At 46.5% G+C, this 27912-nt stretch overlaps 1 protein-coding gene across 5 annotated transcripts in view; it reads left to right on the forward strand.

The window, feature by feature from the left end:
* The window catches only part of SRGAP3 (SLIT-ROBO Rho GTPase activating protein 3), a 237810-nt gene that overhangs the window by 116415 nt on the left and 93483 nt on the right, over window positions 1-27912 (forward strand). For all 5 annotated transcript variants that reach the window (XM_033132357.1, XM_033132358.1, XM_033132356.1 and 2 more), the window contains one exon: window positions 16011-16173. In XM_033132357.1, coding sequence (XP_032988248.1) covers window positions 16011-16173 — 163 coding nt within the window. The remainder of the gene's footprint in view (window positions 1-16010; window positions 16174-27912) is intronic.

Raw genomic sequence — 27912 nt, forward strand, 5'->3', positions numbered from 1 at the left:
AAACTTGCGCTGCAGAAGGAAGCTTCTATTAATAATTTCCTCCACTGTCTACGTCCTGTCACATACATAATCTCGTTTTTCTGATATATTTTTTTGGGAGAAAATTTGTGTGTTTTTTTTCCCCAAGTGATAAAAGTAAAATGGTCATTGTATACAATTTAGAAATACATAAAGATAGGAGAGAGAAAAAAAATCACTCACAGTCCTGCCGCTCAGAAGCAACCGCTGCTTACGTTTTGGTGGCTTTTCTTGCTTGTCTTTTAGTAATAACAACAGCAGTGGTAATTTATTGAGCGTGTTAACTGAGTGCTTGCTTTGTGCCAGGTGGGTATTCCTACCCCATCTTAAACATGAGGACATGAAGCTCTGAGGAAGCAGCTTGTCCAAACGTGACTGTGGACCCGTCATTGGAAAGAGACAGCATTGAACCATCACTCTCATTCTCCCTCCTCACTCTGGGGGCAGCCTGGTTACAGCCATGGGGTCTGAACACCCCCTGAAACCACAGTCGCAGACACATGTTCGGAAACCCAGTCTCTGGTTGAGCTGTCACTGGAGCCATCTGGGGCTGTGTGGTCAGGTTGGAGCCTCAGCTCCTGCCTCTCTCCTTCCTCTTTCATTTTCAGTGTGAACATGGGGGAGAGGGGAAAGGCGGGGCAGTGGGGAAGCTCGGGTGGGGGTCCCCTGTTCCCTTGCATCACCTGTAACGAGCTTGGCCAACCCCTCATGTGTTCATTAACCGAGGCCACCAGACGGAACAGGAGCCCCAGCTGGCACTCGGGCCAAGCAGGCTGCTCGACACGGTATGAAAGTCTAATTAGGGTGTGGGCCAGGCCAGCGCAGCTGGTGTGAGCCCTCTGCATGATGTGAACTCAACGGCACAGCCCCCAGCGGCTTTGGAAGTGGGCGTCTCTAGGGGGTGCCTGGACTTGCCCTCTGACCCCAGGGCCAACCAGCAACGACCCCTGCCTGCCTCTTTTTTGGAGCTCAGCACACAGGGTCTTCATCCTGGCTGTCCGGAGAGGCCTTGTCCTGCTGTCTTACGGGTACTTCATTGAGGGGTGTCCATCTGTCTGCGGGTAGTCTCTGAGCGCTTGGAGGGCAGGACCCAGGTCTTGTCACTTTATTCCCACTGCAGTGGGCCCAGTGCCAGGCAGAGATGGGGTGCTTGTGAATGAGTGGGAGAAAATGGGGGAGAAGAAGAGGAGGGACGGTATTTACTCAGTTTATAAAGTCTTCTTGGCAGAGAGATTTGGTTCAGAGAGGGAATTGATTTGCCCAAGAGCTCACAGTGGCAGAAGTGACATGGGAACCATCTTAGACTATCGGCTGCTATGATAAAGCAGCACGGACCCAGTGGCTTATAAACAGAAATCCATTTATCAGAGTTCTGGAGCTTGGCAGGCTCAGGTTAGGGTGCCAGCGTGTTGGGTTGCGGTGCAGGCCCTCTTTTGGCTTTTCGTCCAATCCTAATTACCCGCCAGGGCCCGCCTCCTAATATCATCACACTGGGGGGAGGATTTCAACATAGGACTTTGGCGGGGATGCACGTTCAGTCCATAACCGGTACGCAGGTCTCTTGACTCTAAGTCCGGTGCTCCTCCTCTCGCTCCATGGGCCCCAGCTGCTCCCTACTCACCTAGATAATAATTTTAAAAAACCATTACAGTTGCCCAGGAGGTGCTGTGTCTAGGCTAGACTTACCTGTGTTGTGTTCTGTGTGGCACACGATTCAAAGAAAGGCTAAGATGATGGCTCTGAGGGTTACCTGGGGCACATTGAATATTTAGAGAACAATGCCATCACGTGCTTCTTTCCTACCATCACAGATTTCTCTTCTAACCACGTTTCTCTTCCAAAGCCCTCTGTCACCTTTGCTGTCTTAGAATCCTGGTGATAAGCCAGGCACATAGAGAGGAGCCGGGGGTTTTATCTCACGCCAGCTGAGCACCCTGCCAGCTCAGTGGCTTATTTTACAAAGGACCCACAGTGAGCTGTTGAGTGAGAAAAGCCAGGGTTCCTGACTTCCAGCTCGGGCTCCTCTCTCCAGGAAGCCATGTTGGTCGTTCATTTATTTGAAATGAATGAATTGAGGACCTCTTATTTTCCTGTACTGTGCACTGTGCTGAAGACACAAAGATTTAGGAGACGCAGTCTCTGCTCTCAGATATTCTCTCTTCTCTCGAGAGGCGAGTACATGGCTTGGGGAACGCCCGTGGATGCTGGTGTGGCTGGGGCAAGCACCCAATCCCTATGGCTCTGCTCTGTGAACCCTGCCCCTGCTCGCTTGCTAGGCCTCAGCGTGTAGGTGTCACTTTCTCTCGTGCTTCCTCTGTGTGCCCCTAATATTCTGTACTTACTGGTTTGCTTATTCATCTAATATTTATTGAGCACCTGCTATGTGCCAGGCCCTGGTATAGTGGTAAACGAGATAGACTTGGTTCCTGCCATGATGGAATTTAACATCTAGTGGAGGAGAGAGATTAAGAATGAAACATTAAAGAACCAAAGCAAATGATTGCTAGGATGGGAGTAAGTATAATGCAAAGTGTCCTGGTTATCTATTATCTGCAGCAGCAATACTCCCCAAACTTAATGTATACCATGATTTAGTGGGTCAGGAATTTGGACAGGGCTCAGCTGAGTGATTTTTCTGCTTTATGTGGCATCGATTGGGATTACTTCGTGATGTTCAGCTGTGGCCAGTGTGAGCTGGAAGGTCCAACACGGCTTGACCCATGTACCTGGCACTTTAGTGGGGACACCTGGACAGCTGGGCTCAGCTGGGTTCCCTCCCTCTCCATGTGATGTCAGGGCCTGTCTACCTGGCGCTTCACCCAGGTGTTAGACTTCAGACATGGTAGCTCAGGGCTGTGAGAAAACAATGGGGAAGCTGCAGTCTTCTTCAAGGCTAGGACGGAGCACCATCTTCTCAACCCTAGCTCAGCTTCAAGGGGAACAGGAAATAAAGCCCTCCTGTCATGGGAGGTCTGTCAGAGGATCTGCAGCTCCCTTTAATCCTCTACCCTGAGTTAGAAGGCAGTCAGGGACGGCTCCTGGAGGTGGTGGCATTTAAGCAGAGCCCTGAGGGACCGGAAGGAGCAGTCGTGAGGGGCAGTGTGAGGGGAGACGCCAGTGGGGCTGGAACTGGTGATGAGGGCAGAGTAGGAAGTCACTGAGGCATCATACGTAGGGAGTAGCATGATCTGATTTCGATTTTTAAAAGATCACCCTGGAGTGGAGGGGGCAAGAGTGGAGCTGAGGAGAGCAGGGGGTGAGTGGGAGTGGCGCTGTCCAGGCAGCTGGTGACGATCACCTGACTGATGGCAGAGCAAGTGAGAAGGAGTGAACAGATGCTGGGAAATCTTTCAGAGGTAGAATTGGGGAAAAGAGAGGAATCAAAGGTGTCTTCACTTCTGACTTAAGATGGAAGTTATTGAGAAGGGAGGTGAGGCAAAAGCTGCCACCCTATTTTCTTGTCTTTTGATAACCACTGGGCTATGAGCTTCGAGATGGCAGAAAGGGAGGCAGTTGACCTGGGGTCCCTAGCACCTAGCATCAGGTTTGATATATGGTTGGTACTCACTAAATGTTTGTTGAATGAGTAAACGAAGGCCAAGTGGTAATTAGAGTTGCCCTGGGCTGGGAGCGGTGGGAGGCAGAGCAGGGGACATTTGTCTTCCTGTTGCCTTAGGAGCTTGGTGAGGCCATTTGGGTGAAGGGTCACCTGTGCCTGTGCCTGGCGCCTGGCTCAGTGTTACTGAGAGGACAGAGCGTGGATTCCCTGACTGGGGCACAGGGACCACAGAAGCTGGAGCACTAGTTTACAAAGTGTGGTCCTGACCAAGCGTGGGCATCACTTGGGGCCTTGTTAGAAATGCAAAACCTGGGGCCTCCCTTACTGCTGAATGAGCAACTCTGGGGGTAGCGCCCGGCAATCTATATTTTAACAAGCTCTGCAGGGTATTCATGTTTAAGAGTCACCCAGTATGATGATTGTCTAGATGACAAATTGTTACAACTCACTTTCAGGCCGTGCTGGCCTGCTAGATCCCTCCTCTTCCCCAGCGTAAAACCCACGACCCACCACCCTTTTCCAGCCAGGCCTGACCTAGGCTCGGCTTGTCCTTTCCAAGGCCTGGAGCTGGGAGCCCTTCCTGAGGAGGTGTGGTGTGGAAGGACACACGGGGCCTGAGAGCTGCCTCTTGGGGAAGGAGGACGTTCTCAAGCAAGCCCAGTAGTTCTAAGAAGCCAGAGGTTTCCTTGGACTAAGGCTTTTCCTCCTTCAGAGCGGTGTTTTCTAAAACACCAATACTTTAAGATGTCTAGGAGAGAGAGAGAGAAAACATGCGTGAAGCTGGGAACAACTGCCCCTCTGGACCCCCTCTTAGAGATTCCCAACACACATTAGGATAAGGACGGCTCTGAGAAGTTTGGCGATAAATAAGCCTGTTGACATCTTTCTAAATGCTGTTAGACCACAGAATTCTCCCTCCCCCAGGTATTGATTATTATTTCCCCAACTAGCACTCCTTGTTTGAAAAGCTCTGTTCTAGACAAACGCTGGGTTCCCTCTGGAATGCTAGAGCTACAGGCAGTGCTCTGTACGTGAGGTGACAGAGCTCTTTCTTCCCGACTCCTCAGTTTTGATACCTCTGACCTTCCGGGGATATACCTGATAAAAATGGTCTCTCCAGAAGGCTAAGTGTTGGTTGCTGCTATTTGGACAGCTGGAAGGGGTGGGGAGAAGCAACAGGGAATTCTGTTCAAATATGTTTAAATGAGCAAAACCAGAATTTGGAAAGAGCTGGGGGGTGCTTGGTTAGTTAATGAATAAGGCTTCATATTTTATGCAAAGGAGGTTTGGAGCATCTCTCAGCTTCACGGAGCAGTTGGGAGGGGAGATTCCAGTGAGCAACTAATTTGATCACTTTTTCTGGAATGGGGGGAGGTGAAGCATCACAGACTTTTTTCAGAGGTAGCATTTCCTTACAAAGTTGCTATAATTTAGACTTAGCCTTTCAGGTAAATCCTAAGCAGAGAAGTACTTTTGTGGCTGGTAAATTGAGCCTATAAATGTGCAAAGGATTCAGAATGAGTTTCCTCAGAACGAGGTGGGGAAAATGGGGAAGATCCTCCCGGTGGGTCTTGTGTCTCCATTCATAGCTATCACTATTACTAGGATGACTGTCACACTAGTCACGGCTTTCCAGTAATATTTCCCAGAGCCAATAATCCCCCGCTACAGTGTGCAGTACAGATCTTTCCTGATGGCTCAGTGTCTGCTGTGCAGGTTGCTTAATCTTTCAAATACTCTCACATCTACATTATCGTGTGCCAACAGCTCTACGAGATGTTTTATATGCATTGTCTCGTTTAACCTTCATGATAAACGTGGTGAGCTTCAAGGCAGGTACTATCTCTGTATTTCTAGTTGAAAATGTTGAGATTTTGAGAAATTCAGTAATTTGTCCAGAGGGACACAGCTAGAGTAGGTTAAGTAGCAGAGCTAAGATTCTAATCTTGGTTTATTTGGCTCCAAAATGCCAAACTGCTTCTAGCTACGTGACGTTGGGTGTGTGTCCCTTCACCTCGCTGGGCTGGGTTCGTGTTTCCTGAGAGCCACCCATCAGACCAGGCCACATTGTCCTTATGTGGGCATCAGGGTTTCCCTCCCCTCCTGCTGGTCAGCTCCTGCTCATCCCACCATGGCCAGCTCAGGGGCGCCTCTTCTGGGAAGCCCCAGCTATTGATCCCACGCATGCAGTGATCTGTGTGTCATTCTCATGGGGCTCGGGGCAGATGAGCAAGGGATGTGCCAGCTCACAGGCCTGGTTTTCCCACTTCAGTCTGCCAGCTGCTTGAAGACAAGGGGCCATTTCTAGTCTGTCTGTCTGTCTGTCTGTCTATCTATCTATCTATCTATCTATCTACCTACCTACCTACCTACCTACCTATCTATCATCTTTCATCTAGCTGATATATAACAGAAGCTCTATCAAAGTTTTTTGAATGAATAACTGATAAGACCAAGATATGACCAAATGCTTTCTTCAAATACATGAACGAAATAGACTTATTTTGTGCAGCTGCAGAAGGAAAGAAGTGAGGTCCAAAATAACATTTTCAGAGAAGCCGACTTCAACTCACCCTTGAGAACAGTCCAGTAGCCAGAGCTGTCCAGCCCAGCAAGGGCTGCCTTGGAAGGTGTGAATGGCTAATCTGTGGAGGTGTGTACTCAAAGGCACGGTATTTTAGGAGCGTGTGTCTATAATGTGATGGACTGTCAGACTGGATCAGTGCTCCTCAAAATGAGGGAGGGCTCACTGACAGCACACGAACCATAAATATTAAATTACCTTTTCTGTTCTCTTTCAGTCCTTGTGGCTGGCTCCAGGAGAAAGTCTCAGATTGGTGCTAGCATGTTGCTAATGCCTCTCTAATCCCACTTTTCACAAATTGAGGGGGTGTTAGCATCTGCCTAGGACTGAGTGATACTGTTTAGTTTTTCTTGAACTTACTTTTTTAGTTACCTTCTATTTATGGCAAGTGATTTTTTTTAAATTTTATTTTAACTTAGACTAGGGAAAGTCCTTTATAAATAAATGCAGTTAAGTAAAAAAAGGACAACAAGCAGGGATGTGTGATGGTATGCAGGAATGGCAAAACTCCTGAAGCCAGCATGACACCTTCTCTGGGAAAGAGAACCTCTTGCATCGCAACCCTCTCCATCCTCCAACTTCCTTTCTTCCTTGCTGGGAGGGATGTTAAGGCTGGAGGCGCAGCCTAGAGTGGTCTTTGCGATGGCTACAATCCCTTTTTCTCCTTCCAGTCTTTCCCCCTAGTCCTTTCTCAGATCCCACCCCAGGTTTCCTAGGATCCTCTGAGCCTATAATCAGCAACATCCAAAGTACTAACCAGGATGTGATTTATTTATGTGTGATATGTGATATGTGCATATATCTGTGAGATGTGCATGTCACTCAAATTTTATTCTAAAAAATGAAAACTTGATGTTGTAATAATGGAGATTTAAGCAAGCTGTAATATGCAAGGGTTTAGTTTTGACTCAATTCCATTAGGCAAATAGCATAATAATGATCTTTGAAGATCATACAGTACCTTATACTTTGCAAAGTGACTCCCCAGACTTGAGCTGCTTAAATCCACCCAAGAATCCTGGCGGGGCTGGGGAGAGTTCGGGAAGGTATTATTCTCCCCACCTGACAGGCAAAGGACCTGAAGACCATACTCGGTGAGCCTGGCTTAGGATCCCCAGCTGACCAGTGAAAGAACTAGACAGAGGAGCCATGGGTCAGGACCCTTCGTCTGCCTAGCACTGTACACACTGCATGGTCCACCCATTTTGCAGGTGGATATATTAAGGCAAAAGGGGCTTGCAGAGACAGAGAAGATGAGGTTGGCCCGGCGTTGCCTGGAGCAGAGATTTTCATTCTGGTACCAAGAATACATTCAGCAGGTTCAAGGGGAGCCCAGAGGACATGCTGGACACCAGACCCGCGGCACTGTCACTTTGAAGTGTGGGGAGCAAATGAGTGAGGGAGTAATTTAATTCTGTCCCAGGATGGAGGGGGAGTCACAGGACCATTCGCACTGGGCCTTGAAGTACATGTAAGAGTTTGCAGGGGGAGAAAGTAGTAATGGGAGGAGGAAAACCAACATTTCTAGAAAACCTACCATGGGCCATAGATTTACATACATCAGTCATTGGATTTTCCCAACAACCTAGTGAGGTGCTGGTGGTAATATAGCAATGATAATAACAATATTATGATATGTTGGGTTTGATGCTAAGCGCATCCCATTAATTACTTCACTTAATCCTTAAAATGCCACTTTGAGGTAGGTGTTTATCAACCCCATTTTGTAGATAAGGAAAGAAAAGGTTTAACTACCTTCCCAAGTTCAGCCAGATGGCAAGGGGCAGAACTGGTATTTGAACCCCAGCTTTGACTCCATAGCACCCCAGATCGGTAAGCAGAATCTGCTTCAGCCAGGCGACTCAGTGGAGGTAGTCCTTCCCCGTCAGAATTACTCTGCTTCAGGGCAGGCATCAGCCAAAGGCAGCTTCTAAGTCAGTGGATTTCAACTGGCAGGGAGGGGCTCTGCCGTGGGTAGGTTTCAACAGACACACGGATAAGGGCATTCCCACCAGTAAGTGTGAAGGCTCCGTGAGCACGAGCACCTTCTAGAACTGAGAGAAGGTGAGTGTGGCCAGAGGGCAGAGGGGCAGGGTGAGGGGTGGAGACAAGGCCAGAGAGGGTGCCTGCGCTGGGCCAGGAAGGGCAGGCTGAGATCTGGTGGGGACCGCGGTGCACAGGGCTGCTGTCACAAGCATCTGGCACCTGGCGGCTTAAGCAGCAGAGATGTGTCTCCCAGTTCTGGAGGCTGGAAGTCTGAGATCAGGCTGCCGGTTCCTTCTGTGGTCTGTGAGGGACTCTGTTCCAGGCCTTTTCCCAGCTTCTGGTGGTTTGTTGGCAATCTTTGGTGTTCCTTGGCTTGTAGACGTGGTCACTCTGATTTCTGCCTTCATCTTCACATAGCATTTTCCGTGTGTGTGTGTGTGTGTGTGTGTGTCCAAATTTCCCCTTTTTTTTATAAGGACACTAATCATGTTGGATTAGGGCCCACTTGAACGACGTCATTTGTACTTGATTCCCTCTATAAAGACCCGAGTTCCAAGTAAGGTCTCACTCTGAGGTCCTGAGGTTAGGACTCCAGCATGCGAATTTTTGGAGGACACAAGTCACTCATAATGGGCTGCTACCCCAGGTGGATCAGGAGTAGAGATTACCCCCTGCCCCAAGGCCTAGTTCAAAGGCCTTTCCGATAGGGATTAGCTGAGATCCACAGGGTGTTCTGTCTAAACCACTCATTTAGATCTTCTCGTCTAGTTACTTCTGGATGACAGCTTTTACGTGTCGCTCACGTCATCTCATCAGTTGCCATTGGCACATGTGGGGTTTGTTTCTTCACTTATTCCATAAGCCCCTTAAAGGCAGGAACAATCTCTTCTATTTCCTGTATCCCTCCATAGCCCTTGGCAGAATCCAGTGCTTTCATTCATTCATTCATTCATTCACTCACTCTGCTAGTATTTTTTGAGTATCTGCTATGTGCTAGTCACAGAGGATTAAAAAGATGGCTGGATGTGCCTTAAGAAGGCTCACAATCTTGTAGATGAAATTAATACAAACCCAAGATCTGTGGCTATTAGTCAGAACACCTTTAGCCGAAGTGACAGAAATACTTTAGACTGGTTTAAGCAAAAATGGTGGTAATGGGAGGAGGAGAAATTTAAAGGATCAAAAATTCTACTCAAAAAATGTAAAGGGATAGGAGGTGGTTGGTTTCAGACATAGTTGGATCCAGGGGCTCAAAGGATGTCATCAGGACCTAGACTTGCTCTCTCCATCTCTTGGCAATTTCCTGTCTATATATGTGATTATTCGGTGGTCACCTGAGGCTCCCCCTGGACTGTAACGTCCATGAATGAGGGAGTGTGGCTGATTTTACTTACTACTGCCTGGCACAAAAGATGGCACTCCGTTAATATTTGTGGAATGAATGATTCCTACTCCAGCTAGGGCAGTGAATTCCAAATCCTGCTTGGGACAGCTTAGGTAGCAAGAGGTTCACCACAGCTTTTTGGCCCTGGAACTAATTGAGGAGCGTGCTTTCCTCCATTTTTCCACCCAAACACCTGGAGTTGCATCTCACTCTGTGGCCAGGATGGTGAATTGCTGGTCACAGACTCACCATGGCTCAGGGATGATTCCTCAAAGGAGTGAGGGAGCGAGTGAGGGAGCGAGTGGTCAGCTCTGCCTGAGGATGCCCTGGGCTTTGAAGTGCACATAAGAGTTTGCAACAGTGGCTTTGAAGAAAAAATGCATGGTGCACTCTTTCTACTGCGCTTAACTAGCAGTCATGGTATTTGTGGTCAGGAGAGGGCCTGCCTGAGAGCGAAGAAATCTAGATTTCCTGAGTGAGGAAATCTAGATAATATTATCAAAAGAAAGGGGGAGAGATTCTGAGCAGGAAAGAGTAACAGATGTCTACTGTTATGCTCCGTGAGGAATGGCATCCTAGAGGAGTGAGGAAGTGCTTTTCAGAGGCGGTTTTGCTGGCAGCCGCCCAAACAAGCCCAAAGTAAAACCCAAGAACGTTCTGGAAGGGAGCAGGAAGCCAGAGGCACGGACTCGGCGTCTTGAGGATGGTGTCATCTGTAGCTGCTTGCCTCCCTCCCTGAGGGACCACGATCCCAGGGCAGTAGATTTGGATTTTTCTGCAATGTGGGGCTCTGCAGGCCTGGAAATGGGTTCTGTTTGCTAAGCAGAATTTTCCAGCCCCCAGCTGAGAAGCCGGAGAAGCTGGCTCACTGCTAATTTCATTTTCCTATCTCACCAGCTTGGCAAGGCCTTCACTGCTCTAGCTGCAGTCTCCTGGAGCCTCAGACCCAGCTCCCCTAGCCAAAGAAAGAAAGCTGTGATTCACCAGAAATTTTCATTGCTATTTTCTGGCAAAAAAAAAAAAAATTAAAAAAAATTATATATGTATGAAAGTTCTCGCATTATGCCTTAGCTCAGCAGCTCCTACCTGCTGTGTAGATGCTGGGACGTTAGATTGGAAACGTAGAAAGGCCGCTCAAGACATGCCTCAGAGGAGAGAGCACAGGTCCAGGTTCGATTTGACGTTCTCCAAAAGTATGGCTGCTACAGGCAAAAATGGCTGTTAGCGTGGAAAGCTGGCTCTCAGGTCCCAGGGACCCCACTTTCAAAAGGGACAAGTAACCAACCCCCTGAAAAGGGAAGGAAAAAACCGAAGGTCCCCAAAGGCCAATGTCCAGCTCTGCCATCTGTGGCCCGGGGGCTTCTTTCCGTGGTCCCAGAACAATCCAGGTGGCCAATAGGACGGTGACCATGTGCTGGCCAGAGCCTGCAAAACCCTGCACCTGCCCCCTCCTCCGCCTTGCTTCTTCCTGGGTTCCTGCCACACAGGTCTTTATTCAGTTCCTTAAATGCACCAAGCTCCCTGCTCCCCAATGAGACTTTGCCCATTCTGTTCCCTCTGCCTGGGACCCTCTCTTCCCGAGTCCACTCTCCTGACCCTCTTTCACCTAGCTCACTCCAACTGTTCCTTTAGAGACCAGCCAAAAGAGCCCTTCCTCAGGACACTTTAGTGACCTGTGAAATCAGGCCAGGCTCCCTTTTTACAGGGCCTCATGGCACCATTCTCTCCTCTCTAGCACTTTCTGCGGTTGTAACTTCACACGCATTTGCTGGACTCTGATGGTTATCATCTCCCCCACTGGACTGTGAGCTTTATGTGGGCTCTAGCCCAGGTACTGCCATCTGGATGTCCCAGAAGCTCTTTAGACTTGTCTTATTCAAATAGAGCTCATTGTCTTCCCTGCCTGCTCTCTGCTGACCTGCTCCTCATCTCAGTAAATGCCACCTGTTCCCAGGGCTCAACCTGGATACCTTGGGAGTGGCCTTGTAGGTCTTTTCCTCCCTCCCAACCCCAATCCTCACCCCATTCAATCAGTTTCCCACCTAGGATTTCTCGGATCGCTCACCTTCTCTCTTACCCTCCTTGAGTCTGTCCTCCTGGTGGGAGCCAGAGTGAAAGTTTGAAAATGCAATTTTCCCCTTTCACTCCCCTACTCCAAACCCTTCTATGGCTCCCTGCCAACCTCAGGATGAAGCTCAAATTCTCCGATGGGACTTAAAGGCCCTGGGTTACGTGGTCTCTGCCTAGTTCTCCAGCCTCGTTTATCACTCCCTCCCCTCTCAAGCCCCCCTCAGCTATGCTCAGCTCACCCACATGCTGTCTCCGGCCTCCCTCTGGGCCTTTGTTCATCCCATTTCTCCACGTAGAAAACTCTGCCCTCTCAAACTCCATTCCAGCCTTTAGTTCTCAGTCTAGAATATACTTCCTCCAGGAAGCCATCGTGTCCGCCTCACCACCACCTCCTCTGCTCCTTCTCCTCACTAAGTTTATGAGTCTGTGTCATCCTCTTCTGTTTCCTTGTGTGTCTCCCTTCCTCGAGTGGAAGGTGGAGGGAAGCAGGGTCTTGCCCGCTCCGATCGCTGCTGCATCCATAGTGCCTAGCTGTGCCTGGCACCTGTACACAGACAGATGGTGCATGAGTGAAAGCCAGAATGAAAGCCTTCATCTTTCCAGCAGCTGCTCACTGTAGCTTGACAAGTCCTTGGTTGCTTTCTGGTAACTTTCTCCTTGCCTCTGCTCTTTCTGCCTCCTCCTGTAATTCCACCTAAGGCCGCATTGCCTCCTGTCCACAGCTTCCCATAAGGAAAGCTCTGATCTTTCTGCTCTTTCTCGTATCTAATCTCCCTGGCCAGGTGACCTACTTAATGACCTCCAAGCCATGCCAGCACTTCTACATCCTTTCAAGATCTCCCTCCCCTCGAAACTTACCTTCTGGCTGTGATTTCCATAAATTTTGCACATTTAATTCTCTGATGCTGTTCAATTCTTGCATCCCAGGCTGAGTTAAGCCCCTGAAGTAATTTAGGTAACAGCTCAATTATCTCATCTCTCTTTTACTCTAGTCTTACCATTTCCATCGCCACCAAAGTGGGATGTGGAAAGTATTTTCTACCCAAGCCTTCTTCTCCCCGTGCAGTTTTTACCTCGGTTCACGTCATCAACGTCTAGTCGCCTGAGAGCTGAACCTCAGAATCACCATCCACCCCTCTTTCCTCCCTCCTACTCTCTACTTTTAGGATGTCTCCAAGATTATCTGCTCTCCTTGAGGAGTCTCTCAAGTCCAGGCTTCCCTGGATGCTACCCAGGCCCTCGATATCTGTATTCTCCTGGTATAAGGTCACCTCCTGATTAGTTCTCCTGTCTCCAGCCCCATGCATGTGCCTACATCCATCCACGCATCTACCATCTACTCATTTACTTACCCATCCATCCCCCCATTTATCCATCCATCCATCCATCCATCCATCCATCCATCCATCCATCCATCCACCAGCCATCAATCCACTCTCCATTTTGCCCTCAATGATCTTTCTAAGACACACGTTGGTTAGCTCATACCTCTGCTTAAATAACTTCCATTACTCCCTACTGCCTATAGCAGGCATTCTTAACCCTGGATACACATTGGAATGTTCCAGAGAGTTCTTAAAAAATACCAATACCAAGGCTCTACCCACCAGCGATTCTGACTTTATTGGTCCTGGATGGGGCTTGGGTCTTGCTGTTTTCTAAAAGCTCCCCAGGTGATTCTACTGTGCAACCCAGGCTGAGAACCGTGTGGCCTAGAGGATAAAGTCCCAGCTAATTATCCTGCATTCAATGTCCCCACCCCCCAATTGATTCCTTACCCTGTCTCCCAGCCCTCATGCCCTACCAGTCTTCCCGTACCACATTGGAATTCTAGCTCTACTGAACTATTTCTCTGTATTCACGGTTCCTTCTGCTTGCAAGTCCACCTTCCTCTGCGCTTCTGCCTATTTGGAAAACTCCTACCCATTCTTCAAGACCCAGACGAATGTGATCTTTCTTCATGCGTCTCTCTGCCATAGCATCTCCTAGGTGTCGTCTCCTACGTTGCTGGGCACTAGATGTGACTAACACAGAAACGGTCCCTGCTCTGAAAGATCTTACAGTAGTAGGGTGAGGAGTGGGGGAAGGAACTCCTTAAGGCAGACATTCTCAAACTTGACCATGCTTCAGCACCGCCTGGAGGGCTGGTTAAAAGACAGCCTCTGGGCCCACCCCCAGGGTTTCTTATGAAGTGGTCAGGGGTGGCCCTGCATTCCAAGCAGTTCCCAGGTGATGCTGATGCTGCTGGCCTGGGACCCCACTTTGGACACCTGTGCCTTAGAGTCCGGTCACACTCGTGCTCTCTGGGGAGGTGTCATTTAATCTGAGACCCAGAGGAAGAGAAGGAGGCAGTCCCGAGGCGAGCAGGGGTGACCCCATTCCAGATGGAGGGAGTAGTGTGAGTGAAGGCCCCAGGTGGGGAAGAGCCTGGTGTGAAAGCAGAAGGGGCGGTGAGTCGGGGACGTGGTGGGCACAGGGGGCGTGCAGGGCCTTCTCCACCTTCTCACGCAGAAGTGATGCTTTGTCATCTTCCACTGTAATCCTTGTCTCCTGCCTCAGCCCCTTGACAAGGAGCCCCTCCAAGGCAGGTCTGTATCACGGATCCCCAGAGCCCACCTGAGATCTGACACGGAGTAAATGCTGAGGGATTCGGGCCGGGTGGTTGAATTTCAGTGCTCTGGCCTTTTCTCTAGGTTATAAGCAAGGGAGAAATCGGTTTGTTTTTCCCAGAGCAGCATGTCGCTTCTCTTTTCCTTAGAGAGTTTCTAATATATCTGTCCTCTAAACCATATTCCCTTCTCCCAAATTCCTGCTACCTAGACAGATTTTCAGTCTATTTGGTGACAGAAAGGAAATTTTTCTAAGTCAAGTAGCCCTCCTCACCTCTCCTTCCCAAGCCCAGGGTTAGGGTGGGGTGAGGGCGTGGGGGTGCTGTGGGTGCCCGGAGGCCCTCAGGGCTGCACCCCGCAGCACGTCCACGTGGCTTTCAGGGGATGATGCTGCGTAGTGAGAGCCAGCAGAATTCCCTTCCTCAGAAACGCTGACAGCAGGAGGCTGAGAGGTAACCATGGCCGGCTCTCAGAGATGACCTGAGTAGCCTTAGGGCACGGGAGGCAAGGCAGGCCTGGGGGACCTGGGGCCGACCACCCTCAGGTGGAGGGTGGGCCTCTCCCCCCACATCCTGCCCTTCCAACATCTCCTTCCTGCCTTGGAAAGCAGAGTAAGGGAAGAGTCAGGGTTAGAGGCCAAGATGGCCACACGGCATTGTGGGTTTGATTTTGGTTTCGAATTGCCCTTCCCTCTTTCTTCCTGGAGAACAGGATACACCCTTTATTGAGGCTAATAGAGGGGTCTTTGGTAAAGTATAGACAAGAGAGGTATTCCCCCATTTCATTTTTTGGAAACATCCCATTTCCCAAGCTCTCAGACTTCAGTGTGAATCTGAGTCTCCTGGAGGGCTTGTTATAACCCAGATTGCCAGGCTCACCTTAGAGTTTCTGATTCAGCAGGTCTGGAGTGGGGCTCAAGAATCTGCGTTTCTTTCTTTCTTTCTTTTTTTTTTTTTACTTAAAGTTTATTGAGGTGACAATTGATAAAGTTACATAGATTTCAGGTGTACAATTCTGTAATCCATCATCTATATCTCACATGTGTGTTCACCACCCAGAGTCAGTTCTCTTTCCATCACCATATGTTGGAGAGAATCTGCATTTCTAACAAGATTCCAGGTGATGCTGCCACTAGTCTGAGAACCACACTTTGAGAACCCCTGTTTTAGCACAATGTCCAGTGAGAAGATGCTAAGAATCTATCAGTCATTACAGGACAAAGCTTTATTTGTCTTATATGTACTTTACTCAAAGCAGCTTTCCTCAACCCCTCTTCCCAAATACAGACCGTGAAACCCTTCAGGCCTGCAGCTGGAGGGGTGAAGGCATGGGTTTCCAGGAGGCTAAGAGACAGAAACTGACCCTGGGGGTGTACAAAGGGTTAAGAACCTGAGGGGAGCCCAGAAGTTGGGAGAGGCAGGGAAAGGGAAGGGAAGGGTCACCGTTTTGTTCTTTGCAATGTGTAGTTTTAGAACTCAGACAAATATTTCAAACACAATTGGTTTAGTATTTCTTAGCCCCAGGAAAAGCAGCTTCTTCCCAGAAGGGAGAGATGCAGGTAGCAAATGGGATGGGACCTAGAGTGCCTGGCCTGGGTGTGGGCCCCAGCCCAGCTCTGTGACCTTGGGAGGATCACTTCAGTTCTCCTAGCCTCTGTTCCCCAGCTGTAAATGTCTTAGAATAAAACTCAGCTTGAAAGGGCCCCATGAGGGTCAAAAGAGCCATGGTGAGTGACACTGTAGAACACTGTCTGGATGACAGTTCCATTGAAGCCAACCCGAGCTGTCTTGGTTTCCACAGGAAGGACCAGTACCTCCTCTCACCTGTGAACTGCTGGTATCTGGTCCTGAATCAGACCAGGCGGGAGAGCCGAGACCATGCCACCCTCAATGACATCTTCATGAACAATGTCATCGTCCGCCTCTCCCAGATCAGTGAGGATGTCATCAGACTCTTCAAAAAGGTGGGCAAGCAGGCCATCTGACCTGCCCGGGTCTCTGCCCCAGGCTGCCCATGGCAACACTGTGCCAGCCAGGGTGGAATGTGGCTTGGGGACATGGAACCAGGAGGGCAGGTGTGTTGAAGGGTGCAAAGGGTCAGGGCTGGACTTGGCATCCCAGGCCCTGAGTTTGAATCCTGGGTATGGATGGGGGTCTCAGCCACTTTAGCAACCACCACAAAAATAAAAACCTGTGCATGATCCGGTCAGTAGTGCACATTCATTGTATGAAATTTGGGAAAATAGACATGAGCACACGCATAAAAATTAAAATCACTTGAAAGGTTATCTACTGCTCAGCAGTATTTACTTTGGGGTCATAGGTATTTCTTTATATGTACATATGCAAATACATTTTCTGTGAGTGCTCATATGTATACATTTTCCAGTATACATATGCACTTTCCCCAAACGAGATCAGACAGCATGTATGATTTTACTATCTGCTTATACCACCTGAAAAATTATATAACACTTTATTACAGAATTTTCGCATGTCAATAAGTACATTTCTTGTTTCTTTTTTTTAAATTAAATATATTGGGGTGACAATGGTTAGTAAAATTACATAGGTTTCAAGTGTCCAATTCTATTTCTATAATATTTTTGAATGATTACACAGTTTTTCATTATATAGATGCAACCTAATTTATTTAACCAATCTCTTATTGTGGAACACTTAGGTTATTCCATTCTCTTACAAATAATACTGCTATGAGCAAGGTTGTATATACACCTTTGTCACATTCACTGCTATTTCCTTAGGTTTCTGCAATGGGAATTTTGGAGGTCAAAGTTTGCTTATTTTTAAGTCTTTTAACTGTCTGCTCGGTTGCTTTCAGAAAGGTTTTACCCATATAAATGCCCTGAAGCCGAGTGTGGAGGGAGCAGTTACATTTTATGCTGCTGAGGTCTCTGTATCCCAAGTCCTTTGCACATTGCCTGGCAAACACTAGGTCCTGCATGAGTGTCCGTGGAACCGAAGTCCCTTCTGTGAACTTCAGTCAGTTTCTTCTTCTGTAAAGTGGGCAAGTCAGTAGCCTCTGTGAGCTCCATCCTCTTTGTCTCGCAAATGGGGTTAAGATCCACTCCTTCCGAGCGCTGTGTGAGGGTTAACTGAGATGGTGTATGTGAAGGAGGGAAGTGTTATTGGGAAGTGCTTAGGGTGTGGTCTTTGGGTCCAGAATTCTTGAAATTCCTGGGTTCATAATCCTGGTTTCATCATTAGCTTTCCATCATTAGTCTTGTTCCTTAAACTCACTGAGCCTTAGCTTTCTCATTTGTGGGATGGGGATAGAAATGCCCACAAGGCAGTTGGGAGGGTTACAAGGGCTGTTAACCCCAAGGAAAGCAAGGAGAATAGCACCTGGTACTGAGTAAGTGCTCAGGAAAGCTGGCTATCGTCCTACCAAGGTAAGAGACTCTTACTACTAAAATAATCCATGGCATCCGTTCTAGTCAGGTGCCCATTGTAGGGATCAGGCGACCTGGGATGGCTAGAAGCACAGGGAAGAGGACGAGCTGATTTGAAATATAATGATCTCGCCATGGTCTGTCTGTGGATTGTCCACTCGGAGGGTGCCGTCTATAGCAGAACTGTAATTGCACACTAGTTCCTTCCCTCCACACAAGATGCGCTGGTCTCGTCCTGGAGCCATGTTTACCAAACGTGGTCTAAGATTACTATCTCCATAAGGAAACATAATTCGGAAGGTAAATACAGTGCAATTAAAAAAAACAAAAACCACACAGTGCTTTTCAAAGTCCAACTGAAGTGATTCAGGTCTCTTGGTCCCATCATAAGCCTCTGCCCGCTGCTGCTGTCACGTCATTTTTCCTGGGTGGGAGTGACTCACAGAAAAAAGGTCATCCAAGCCTTTAGGAAATGAAGGGTCTTTTTCCTGAGCTGAGCGCGGGGACAAGTGAGATAAATCTTTTCAGTTCTCATTTAGGCTGACAGCAGCCTTACTTGTGATGGAGGTTAACAGGGTGGAAAATAATGAAAAAATGTCTACAGCTGAGCTCCTGGCTGCCTTGTTACCGGGCCTGTGCCTGTGGAACAAAGGAAATGAACCAGCCCCTGTGGGCCGGGAGAGATGGGGGCCGGGCCTGGCTGGCTGATTTAGCACAGCGCGGTCCTTTTGGGTCACATCAGTTGTAGATAATCTCGGCACTGAGGCTGCGCTCCTTACCTAATAATAATTTCCGCAGTCCTCAAAATTCCTGTGGAGGCTGGTCTCTGGTCAGGCTGGGGAACGGGCTTCTCGCTCACCCGTTTTATAGATGAGGAGGTAAAGCCTGAAAAGATGCAAGGAGCCCCCGGACTTGGCAACTTTGGGCCCATTGTCATAACCAGCGGGAGGCAGTGTGGCTGGGCTTTTGGAGTCAGTCTCAGAGCCTCTCACTGACGGTGTGACCCTGGGCAAGTCTCTGTGAGCCTCAGTTTTCTCATCTGGGAGATGGAAACGGTGACAATGCATATGTCAGGGGCCTGCTTTAAAGAGAGATGTAGGCCAAATGGCTAGCACAGGCCTGGCATCCAGTAGGTGCTCATTAAATGGTGATTTGCCAGTGATCCCAGAGAATGGAGCGCCCGCCTCGTTCCTGAGACAGGGTCCTCGTACTTGAGGCGGGTGTTCCTGCACCACCCTGCCATGTCATGCTCCGGCAGTGCTTCTGCAGGAGGTGGGAGCAGCTTCCAGGCCAGGTGCCCTTCCTGGGCTTGCGTCTTGGGTAGCTGCCTTGACTGCCAGCTTCTCACTTAATAAGTTACCTTTTCATGATTCTTGGTTTCCCCTTTTGCATTGGAATCTATTCTCATGACTAGAGGTAGTACTTCAAATTCCAGAAGCTATTTTAGGATTTGTCTGGGCAAATGGACTTATGCATGCAGGTAGCCCTGTTAAGTGTGAGGTGTGGATCCACCATAGCACAATGGAATTGGATAAGGCCTTAGAGTCCATTGTATGCATCAGAACTCTGTGGTTGCAAACAACAGAAACCCAGATCAACCGGCTAGAGGGAAGAAAGGGAACTTACCAGCTCTCCGCAGCCAAGCCTGGCTTCAGGCATGGGGCGCTTTAAGGGCACAAAGGAATTCAGTCTCTCTGCAGCTCTGCTCCAATTTCCCCGCTTTTGTGGGGAGGGGGCAGTGAAGGGCTCTTTTGTAGTCAGTCTCTCTCCATGTGATGACCAGATGGCTCCTGGAAAGCTCCAGGCTTACATCTTACCTGCTTCAAGTTCAGTGGAAAGTGAGAGCTCCCTTTCCCCAGAATTGGGTCGTATGGGCTCTGATTGGCCCATTGTGGGTCACATGAACACCCCTGATTGGGCACCTGTGGCCAGGTGATGTAGTGTGGACTGACTAGGCCTGGGAAACTCCCCCCCCCCACTGAAGCCAGGTGTACACTCAACTCCATCTGACACATGGGACAGAAAATGGGTGAGGGGTGGTTCCCCAGGAAAACCTGGGGAGCTCTTACAAGAAGAAGGGTGAAACAAATCAACAAATGTCCACTAGGCTTTCTGTTCCAGCCCTTTTGTCATCCTCTGTAGGAGTGATCCTCCCTCTGCTAGATCTCCTTCAATAAATGGCATTCACTACGTCTCAGGACAGCTCATTCCTCTTTAGAGAATTCTCTCCAGTGTTGAGATGAAATCATACAGTGTCCCACTCACAGAGCCTGGTCACACCCTTGAGGACAACATAGCTCAAATCACATGGCAATTGATTAATTGCTCAAAGACAGAAATCATGATGACCCTCCCAGGTCTTCCCCTCCTCTGGGTAAACAGTCCAGGTTCCTTCACGTGTCCCCGTGGTCTGGCTTTGTGTTTCCTCCCCACCTAAGTCACTTCCTGGGTCTGTCTCTGGGTCTTCTCTGACCCACAGAAGTTAATATTCAGGACCATTCAGGGAGGTCTGACCAGCTAAGAGTAGAGCAGGGCTACATGACTGTTTATTTCTAATATTGAAATCTGTGAATGCATTTCCTTTTTTCGTGAGCTCATCACTCTGAACTCTCAGCTCAAATCCCTAGGTATTTTTGTACCAACTGTTTTTAAATCTACACTATGAATTCTGCACTTATGTTTCTTTATACTTGCCCCTTTAAAACTTTATTTTATCAGATTCTGGTCAAGTGGGATCTGTGTCCTTATTTAAGTGATTTTTCAAGCAACAATAGGGTAACTTTCCCAAGAGGTTGTAATTCTTCCTCTGTGGGAAAAGCCTGTTTTGTTACTTCTCCATGCCTTCCTCTGTGGTGCTACCTTCTTCTAAATGTCAATTCTTTGGCCCTGTGTTTGATTTTTCTCTACCTTCTTAGTAGAGAGGAAAGTGGGGCAGAGAACTCAGAATGAGATAGAGTGAAGGTGACCTTTGAGTTGGGTGTTGAAGGATGAATAGGAGTCTGCCAAGTAGGGAAAGGCAGTTGGGGAGTTCAGTGTTAGGAGAAAGGCAAGAGCATTGTGGGTGCTCTTGGATGGAGGTCCAAGGCAGCTCAGAATGGAGGCTTCAAAATGGCGGTCCACAGCTGAATTTGGTTCCCAAGGGTAACCTGCTTGGCCCTCACTATGTTAAGAAAATTGAATCAACATTTTAAATTGGGGGATTTCACAGAAAAATCAGGATTTTGTGTTTCTCTTGAAAACTCAGAAGCTCTGCCAGTACTAGATCCACGTGGGTTCATACTTGGCAGTAGTTGGCTGGAACTAAGTAACTACTGGCCCATTTAGTCGGGGCAGACTCTCCACTGCCCCGTGGTCCCTGCTATTGGCCAGTGTAGGGCACCTATTTGGTTCTTTTATTTTGCCTCCCTGGTCCTTTACGTATTTGAGTTTGTGGCCTCATCTTTAAACATTATCTACCAGAGGTTGGTTTGTAAGAGGCTGGTTTCCAGAATCACCAGGCTGGCTTGTTAAACTTGCATTGTGGGGCCCCGCCTCCATGGTTTCTGATTCAGTAGATTGGAGTGAAGCCTGAGAATCTGCATTTCTAAAAAGTTCTCAAACGAGGTTGAAGCTGCTGATCTGGGGACCGCATGTGGAGAATGACGTACCTAGTCCAACCTCCTTGTTTTCCAGGTCAGGAAACTGAGGCCCCCTCCCTCTGGTAAGCGCAGAATCTGGCCCCAAATGCAGGTTTTAGACTCCAGGTCTGGTGCTGAGTCTCATACCCCCTGTGGTGTTCTATCTGCATCCTGCTTGCTTTCCCTTCTCTCCCCAACCATTTCTGAGACTGGGCACTGAAGCCCATTTCATTTCCAGCCTCAGCTTTTTTAACAATAGCCACCCATTATGCTATGCTCTGAGGCCTGCAGAATTTAATTACTTGCTGAGTAGGGAAGTGAATTTGATTGTTGGAAGCTGTGGTGTTCTGGAGGAAGCACTAATGAGGAAAGACTCTTAGCAAAGAAGAGAGGGCATTTGGGGGGCTTGTGTTTGAAAGCAGCCATTCACTGTGTGGCAATAAGGGCCTGGTCGTCAGTGAGCTTTTTCGTTCCCGCCTCGAAGATGTCTGTCACATTTCATAAATAAATCAGGGCTTTTGTGTGCAATAATTGCTTTGCTTTGTAACCAAGATCAAAAGCACCAATGGCCTTGGATTCAAAGCCAAGTTTATTTTTTATTGTTGGGTTGAAGGAGAGAGTGAGAGTTTGCATGCTGGAGGGTCCAGCTATGAGGCCTGAATGGAGAGAGACGGAGCAAAATGGGCAAACTGCCAAGGCATGAGGGACCTTCAGCCACTCTCCACTGTCTCCCAGGGAGTTGAAGTCGTGAACACTCACTCTGCTAGTACAGCCTGCTGAGCTGGTCACCATCAGGCATTCTCATTCCCAAGCCATTCAATAAACATGTATTAGTACCATCATGACAGTAGATAAACAATAATTATAGATAGCAAACAATTAGGGAGTGCCAGACTCTGGGCTAAACATTCTATAGACATTTAATTCTTAAAGCCTAAGAGGAAGATGCTGTCATCATCCCATTTTACAGATGAGGAAACCGATGCTGATAAAGGTGGAGCTGGGATTTGAATCCAGACCTGTCTGACTCTGGAGCCCAGTGGTAAGAGCAGATACTAAAGAAGACAGAGAAATGAGTCAGACAGAATGCCCGCTCTCAAGGAGCTTACAGTGCAGAATGGAAGTGAAGATAGATAGATGTGTAGCAGTGATTAAAATACAGGGAGAGGGAAGTTGGTTTAGAGGAGGAGGACTTCCTACCTGGGCTGGGCTAGTGGGGGAATTCCAGGAAGGTTTTCTGTTGGGGAAGCAGCATTTGAAGTGAGCTTGCAGGATTAGGATCTATCGCAGCCTGGGATTCCCAGAAAGCAGACTCAGACAGTGATTCCGACGCAGGAGTATATTAGTGAGTGCTCTTGGGGTCCCCACTTGCAGAAGGGAAGGAGAGAAGCAGGAGTCAGCCATTGGAGAAGTTGGGCTGTGGTGCAGTCGTAACAAAGGTCTCAATAGAGACCTTCCTGCAACAACAAAAACAATAACACCTATACAGGGAAAATACAGACAAGACAAGAAGATGTTTGACATGCATAGAATCAATAAAAAGTTAATTTCCAGAATATAAAATCAGCTCCTACGAATTAGTAAGAAAAGGGCAAATAATCCCATAGAAACATGGGTAAAAGATATAAATGGATAAGTTACAGAAAATGATTTTTAAATGGTTAAAAATATAAGAATAGATGCTCATACTTATTGGTAACCAGGAGAAGATAAAAGTAAATGAGACATAATTTGAGTTCCATTGGATTGGTAAAACAATCCTAAATTCTGGCAAGAATGTGGGGCAGCAGAGGCTCTCACATCCTCCCAGGAAACATGTAAATTTGTCCCGCCCCATTGGAGAACAACTGGGCAGTATCTAGTAACAGTGTAGGAGGAGGTCCATGCCCCATGACCCAGCAATGCCACTTCTAAGTGTAACCTAAAGATATTCTAGCATATCTGCATTCATACAAAGCCTTGTACAAGGATATTTGGGGAGCTCTGAAGCTGAGGTGGCCCTTCCGAGTTGTGGTAAGGAGGCTGAGCCTTTATACCCTCACGTTGTTCCCAGAAGGGGGTGTGGCCTTGGGCAGATGCCTTAACTTCAGCTGAGGCAGTCCACATCGGGCTGCCAGCTGAGGGTGTCTGCTAGCAACACACGGGGGAACAAGTCCTCCAGTCCTAAAGGGGATTGGGGTGGTACATCGCTATGTCCACAGCAGATATTCAGAGATTTGGGAAATGTGAAAGACAGGATTCCAGACTAAAATAAAGGCCTATGGGCAGAAAACTCTGGGTCCTGTATCATGAACAGGTTGGCCAGTGTTGCAGTCTAGTACAGTGATTAGGGTTACAGAGAGCCTCTCTGGCTCAATCCCTGCTTTGCCACTTTCAGGCTATGTGAGCTCAGCCTAATCCCTTGATCCTCTGAGTTTTGTCATTTTCAAAATGGAGCTAATAACCTTCTTCATAGGATTGTTGTAAGGATTAAAAAACGATGATATAAAAGCCCTACCTGGTATACCATAAGCAATCAATAAATATTAGCAATTATAGGGATGATTTGGGGGACTTTAAGAACATAGTTAATCTTAGAATTAAGGTTGGAGATGGGGTGAAAAAATATTTTATTCAGGGCCACAGGTTAAATAAAGGGTCGGAAGTAAGAAAATGTGCTCAGGACACCACTCACTGATTAGTTCTAAATGATAGTGGTCTTATCTCTTCTTTTATAACCTCTTATTTCTTTTTCTTGCCTTATTATATTGGTTATGACCTCTATCCTGTACAGTGTGAAGGAAAATGGAAGAGAAGTGGCATTCTTTTAAAACATATGCTTTTAACTTTTCACCATTTAAGACACAAACTCCTCGCAAATTCAGAATAAATAGGAACATTCTTAGCCTGACAAAGTGTATTTACCAAAAACCAACAGCAGGTATCATACTTACTGTTGAAGAAAGTTCAGCAAGATGGCTGGTTACAAGATCAATATATAAAAATTAATATGCTCCTTTGTGCCTGCCACATTCAATTAGAAAATGTAATTTAAAAGCGGATACATTAGAAAATAAGAATGATTGAAAATTAATGCCATTAATGCTACAAATTAGCTATGTCCTAGAAGATTTGATAAGTAATGCTTTCATTGTCATTCAGATATAAATATTTCATAATTTCCATTATAGTTTCTTCTTTGCCCCATGAATTATTCAGAATTATGTTTATTTTAGTTTCAAGGATTTTTTTAAAGCTTTTACTTGCCTTTAATTTCTAACTTTATTATACCATAATAAGAAAATAAGATCTCTAGTTTATATGTTTTGGTATTTGTTGGAGCATTTGCTGTATCAGATTGTCAAAATTTCCTTAAAGTGATAGTCAATAAAATGGGTAGTGCTAGAGCAGTGCTAGGTAAACTGACTAAGAAGACAGATCAGAACCCAGAAATAGCCCTCTACACGTGGGAACACAGTATATGCCAGTGGGGCATTACAGATGGAGGGAAGAGGGTAGACTATGTAGTAAATGGGGCTGATTCCATTGGTTGGTTGCCTTTTTCTTATTATTTTTAGAAACTGACATTATACACACACGTATATTTTCTCATATGGAAAAAATAAGACTGTAGTTCACAAAAAATATATTCTAAATTGCTTAAAGTGCTAAAGGTAAAAAGCAGAACTTTAAAACTTTTCAAAGAAAATACAGGAGATTATATTTAAAACCTTGGGAGTAGGAAAAGAAACATAAAAAAAGAATATTTGTCTGCCTAAAAAAATGAAAAAACACAAATCATAAAGGAAAATATTGATAAATTCTATCGTATAAAACTAAAACATTATCTTCCTGCAACAACAAAAACAATAACACCTATACAGAGAAAATACAGACAAGACAAGAAGATGTTTGACATGCATAGAATCAATAAAAAGTTAATTTCCAGAATATAAAATCAGCTCCTACGAATTAGTAAGAAAAGGGCAAACAATCCCATAGAAACATGGGTAAAAGATATAAATGGGTAAGTTACAGAAATTGATTTTTAAATGGTTAAAAATATAGGAATACATGCTCATACTTATTGGTAACCAGGAGAAGGTAAAATTAAATGAGACATAATTTGAGTCCCATTGGATTGGTAAAACAATCCTAAATTCTGGCAAGACTGTGGGGCAGCAGAGGCTCTCACATCCTCCCAGGAAACGTGTAAATTTGTCCAGCCCCATTGGAGAACACCTGGGCAGTATCTAGTAACAGTGTAGGAGGAGGTCCATGCCCCATGACCCAGCAATGCCACTTCTAAGTGTAACCTAAAGATATTCTAGCATATCTGCATGCATACAAAGCCTTGTACGAGGATATTTGCTGCAATAGTGTTTATAGTAAAGGAACAACAAAAATCACCTAAATGTCCATAATGAAGGGAATGGTTAAATAAGCTATGGATGGTCATACAATTGAATATTATACAATAGTTAAGATGAAGGAACTAGATCTACATGTAGCAATGTGGGCAAAACCTGAAAACACAGTGTTAAGTGAAAAAAGCAAGGAACACTGTGATATTTTTATACAATTAAAAACACAAATCAGTAGTTCATATTGTTAGGCATCTGTCTGACATAAAGCTATCCAAATGTGGACTGTGTAAAAATACACACCAACTTCAGAATAGTAATCGAGGGATGAGGGAGGAAGAAAGGAGACAACATTTCAGCTGTTATCTATAACATTTTGCTTTCTAAGAGTAATTTTGAAGTAAAAATGGGAAAATCTTAATAGTTATCTAATTTGGGTGGCACATTCATGGGTGTTCGTTATTGTTCCCTCTACTGCATGTTTTTAATATCAGAGATATTAAATATTTAACATTCAGATATTTAAAAATTGGTGAACTGAGATAAAGGTAGGGTAAAAGGTTAAAGACAGATCAAGGAAGCTCTTGGGTGTCAGAATGAGAATCTGGGCTTTATTTTCTAGACATTGGAGAACCATTGCAGGTTCTTAAATAGGGGGTGATGTGATCAAAGCCAATTTTAAATATAATTAATTTGGTGTATTTGATGGATTTGAAAAGAGAGATGCTGGACTCAGGGAGAGCAGTTACATGTTATTAATACATATACACTAACATACAGATTAATGGTAGAAGGTAGTAGGAGCCTGTATCAGAATGGTTGATAGGGGAATGGAAAGGAAGGAAGGGATAGATGAATGAGTGGATAGGTGAGTGGATAAATGAGTGGATGGGGCGATTCATGGATGGATGTATGGGTGGATGGATAGTTGGGTGGATGGGTGAATGGGTGGAAAGCTGGAAAATACTTGGTTGGATATAGATACATGGCTGCAGACATTTTTGAAATGCCAGTGCTATCCTCATTACATCCTGTTTACAAACAATGCAAATGAAATGGAAGATCCAATTATAAAATGACAAGGAGTTTAAAGAGGTGTCTCAGGTCAGTGATTCACCAATGTGATCAATAATGTTTTGAATTCAACAAATAAGCCAGACAACATCCATATTCACCTTGAAAATAATGTAGAGAGGGCGAAAGCAGCTTAAAACTGAGTGGCCTCAGTGTCTGTAGATAGTGGTTTTTCAGGAAGACAGTTTTGTCATGTTCTCCAGAACACACAGACTCGCACCCATACCTGAACTTTTCACTCCTTGTCTGCGAGTAAGAGAGTGAGGGCAAAAAGCTCCCCCGAAACATAGGCCAACATCAGGGCCATAGTCAAGAAAGATTACTCCTCAGTATGTTCTGCTTCCACAGACTCAGCTCAGGTCCACGGTATCTCCTCTGCCTTGGCCTGGAGGCCAGGGGGCGGAGCTGGGACTTGGTCACAGATAACAGGAGATTCTGCAAAATGGCACCGAGCACTGTATGTTATTTGATATTTATGACGATCTAAAGCAGAGACTTGTAAATATCAGCATGCTTTTTATACTAAGGCAGAGGAGTATTGATGTTTTGGAATTATTTTGGAATGTTTGGGGAAAATAATTCTAAAGGTATGTAGAGTGCTAGCTCTCCCAATGGTGGCAACAGAGTAGAATGGTTGAGAGAAGCACAGTTACTAGCTCTGTGGTCTTGGGCAAATTACCCTCCCTGAGCCTCCTGATCTTTAAAGTGGGGCTACTGATAGCGCCTCCTATAAAGCGCTGATATTAGGGTTACATGAAGTGTTGCCTGGAAAGCAGTTACCATTGTGCTTCATTGTGCTTGTCACATGCTAAGGTATCAAGAAACGATTGTATTATTGTTGTTATTAATTATAATGATAAGTATTATTACTAGTAATAGTACCAAGCATTATTATTAACAAGAATAAGTATTATTAATAATACTAGTTAGTATTATGAATAGAGATCCAGAAACTCCTAGCCCGACCACATCAGGTCACTTGTGCATAGCTATCCCAAGGTATCCTGGGACTTCTTCGTACCTGTTATTTTAAGCATTTCTGAAAATGAAGGCTTTCGGCGCTAACAGGGTCCCCGAGACATCCTGGGAGTAATTATAGGGGACGGGGGTGGCAGGCACCATGCTGGGCTCGTTGCCTCGCTGTTACTGGGCTCCCAGGTAGGCATCAGTGGGGCCCACCGCTGCCGAGAACCTATGATGAGTGGTTCCAGGGCTTTCCTGTTTTCCTTGCAGCCTGGTATCCCAGCCGCAGCAAC

This window comes from Rhinolophus ferrumequinum, chromosome 17, assembly GCF_004115265.2.
Source record: "Rhinolophus ferrumequinum isolate MPI-CBG mRhiFer1 chromosome 17, mRhiFer1_v1.p, whole genome shotgun sequence".
NCBI classification, from domain to species: Eukaryota; Metazoa; Chordata; class Mammalia; order Chiroptera; family Rhinolophidae; genus Rhinolophus; species Rhinolophus ferrumequinum.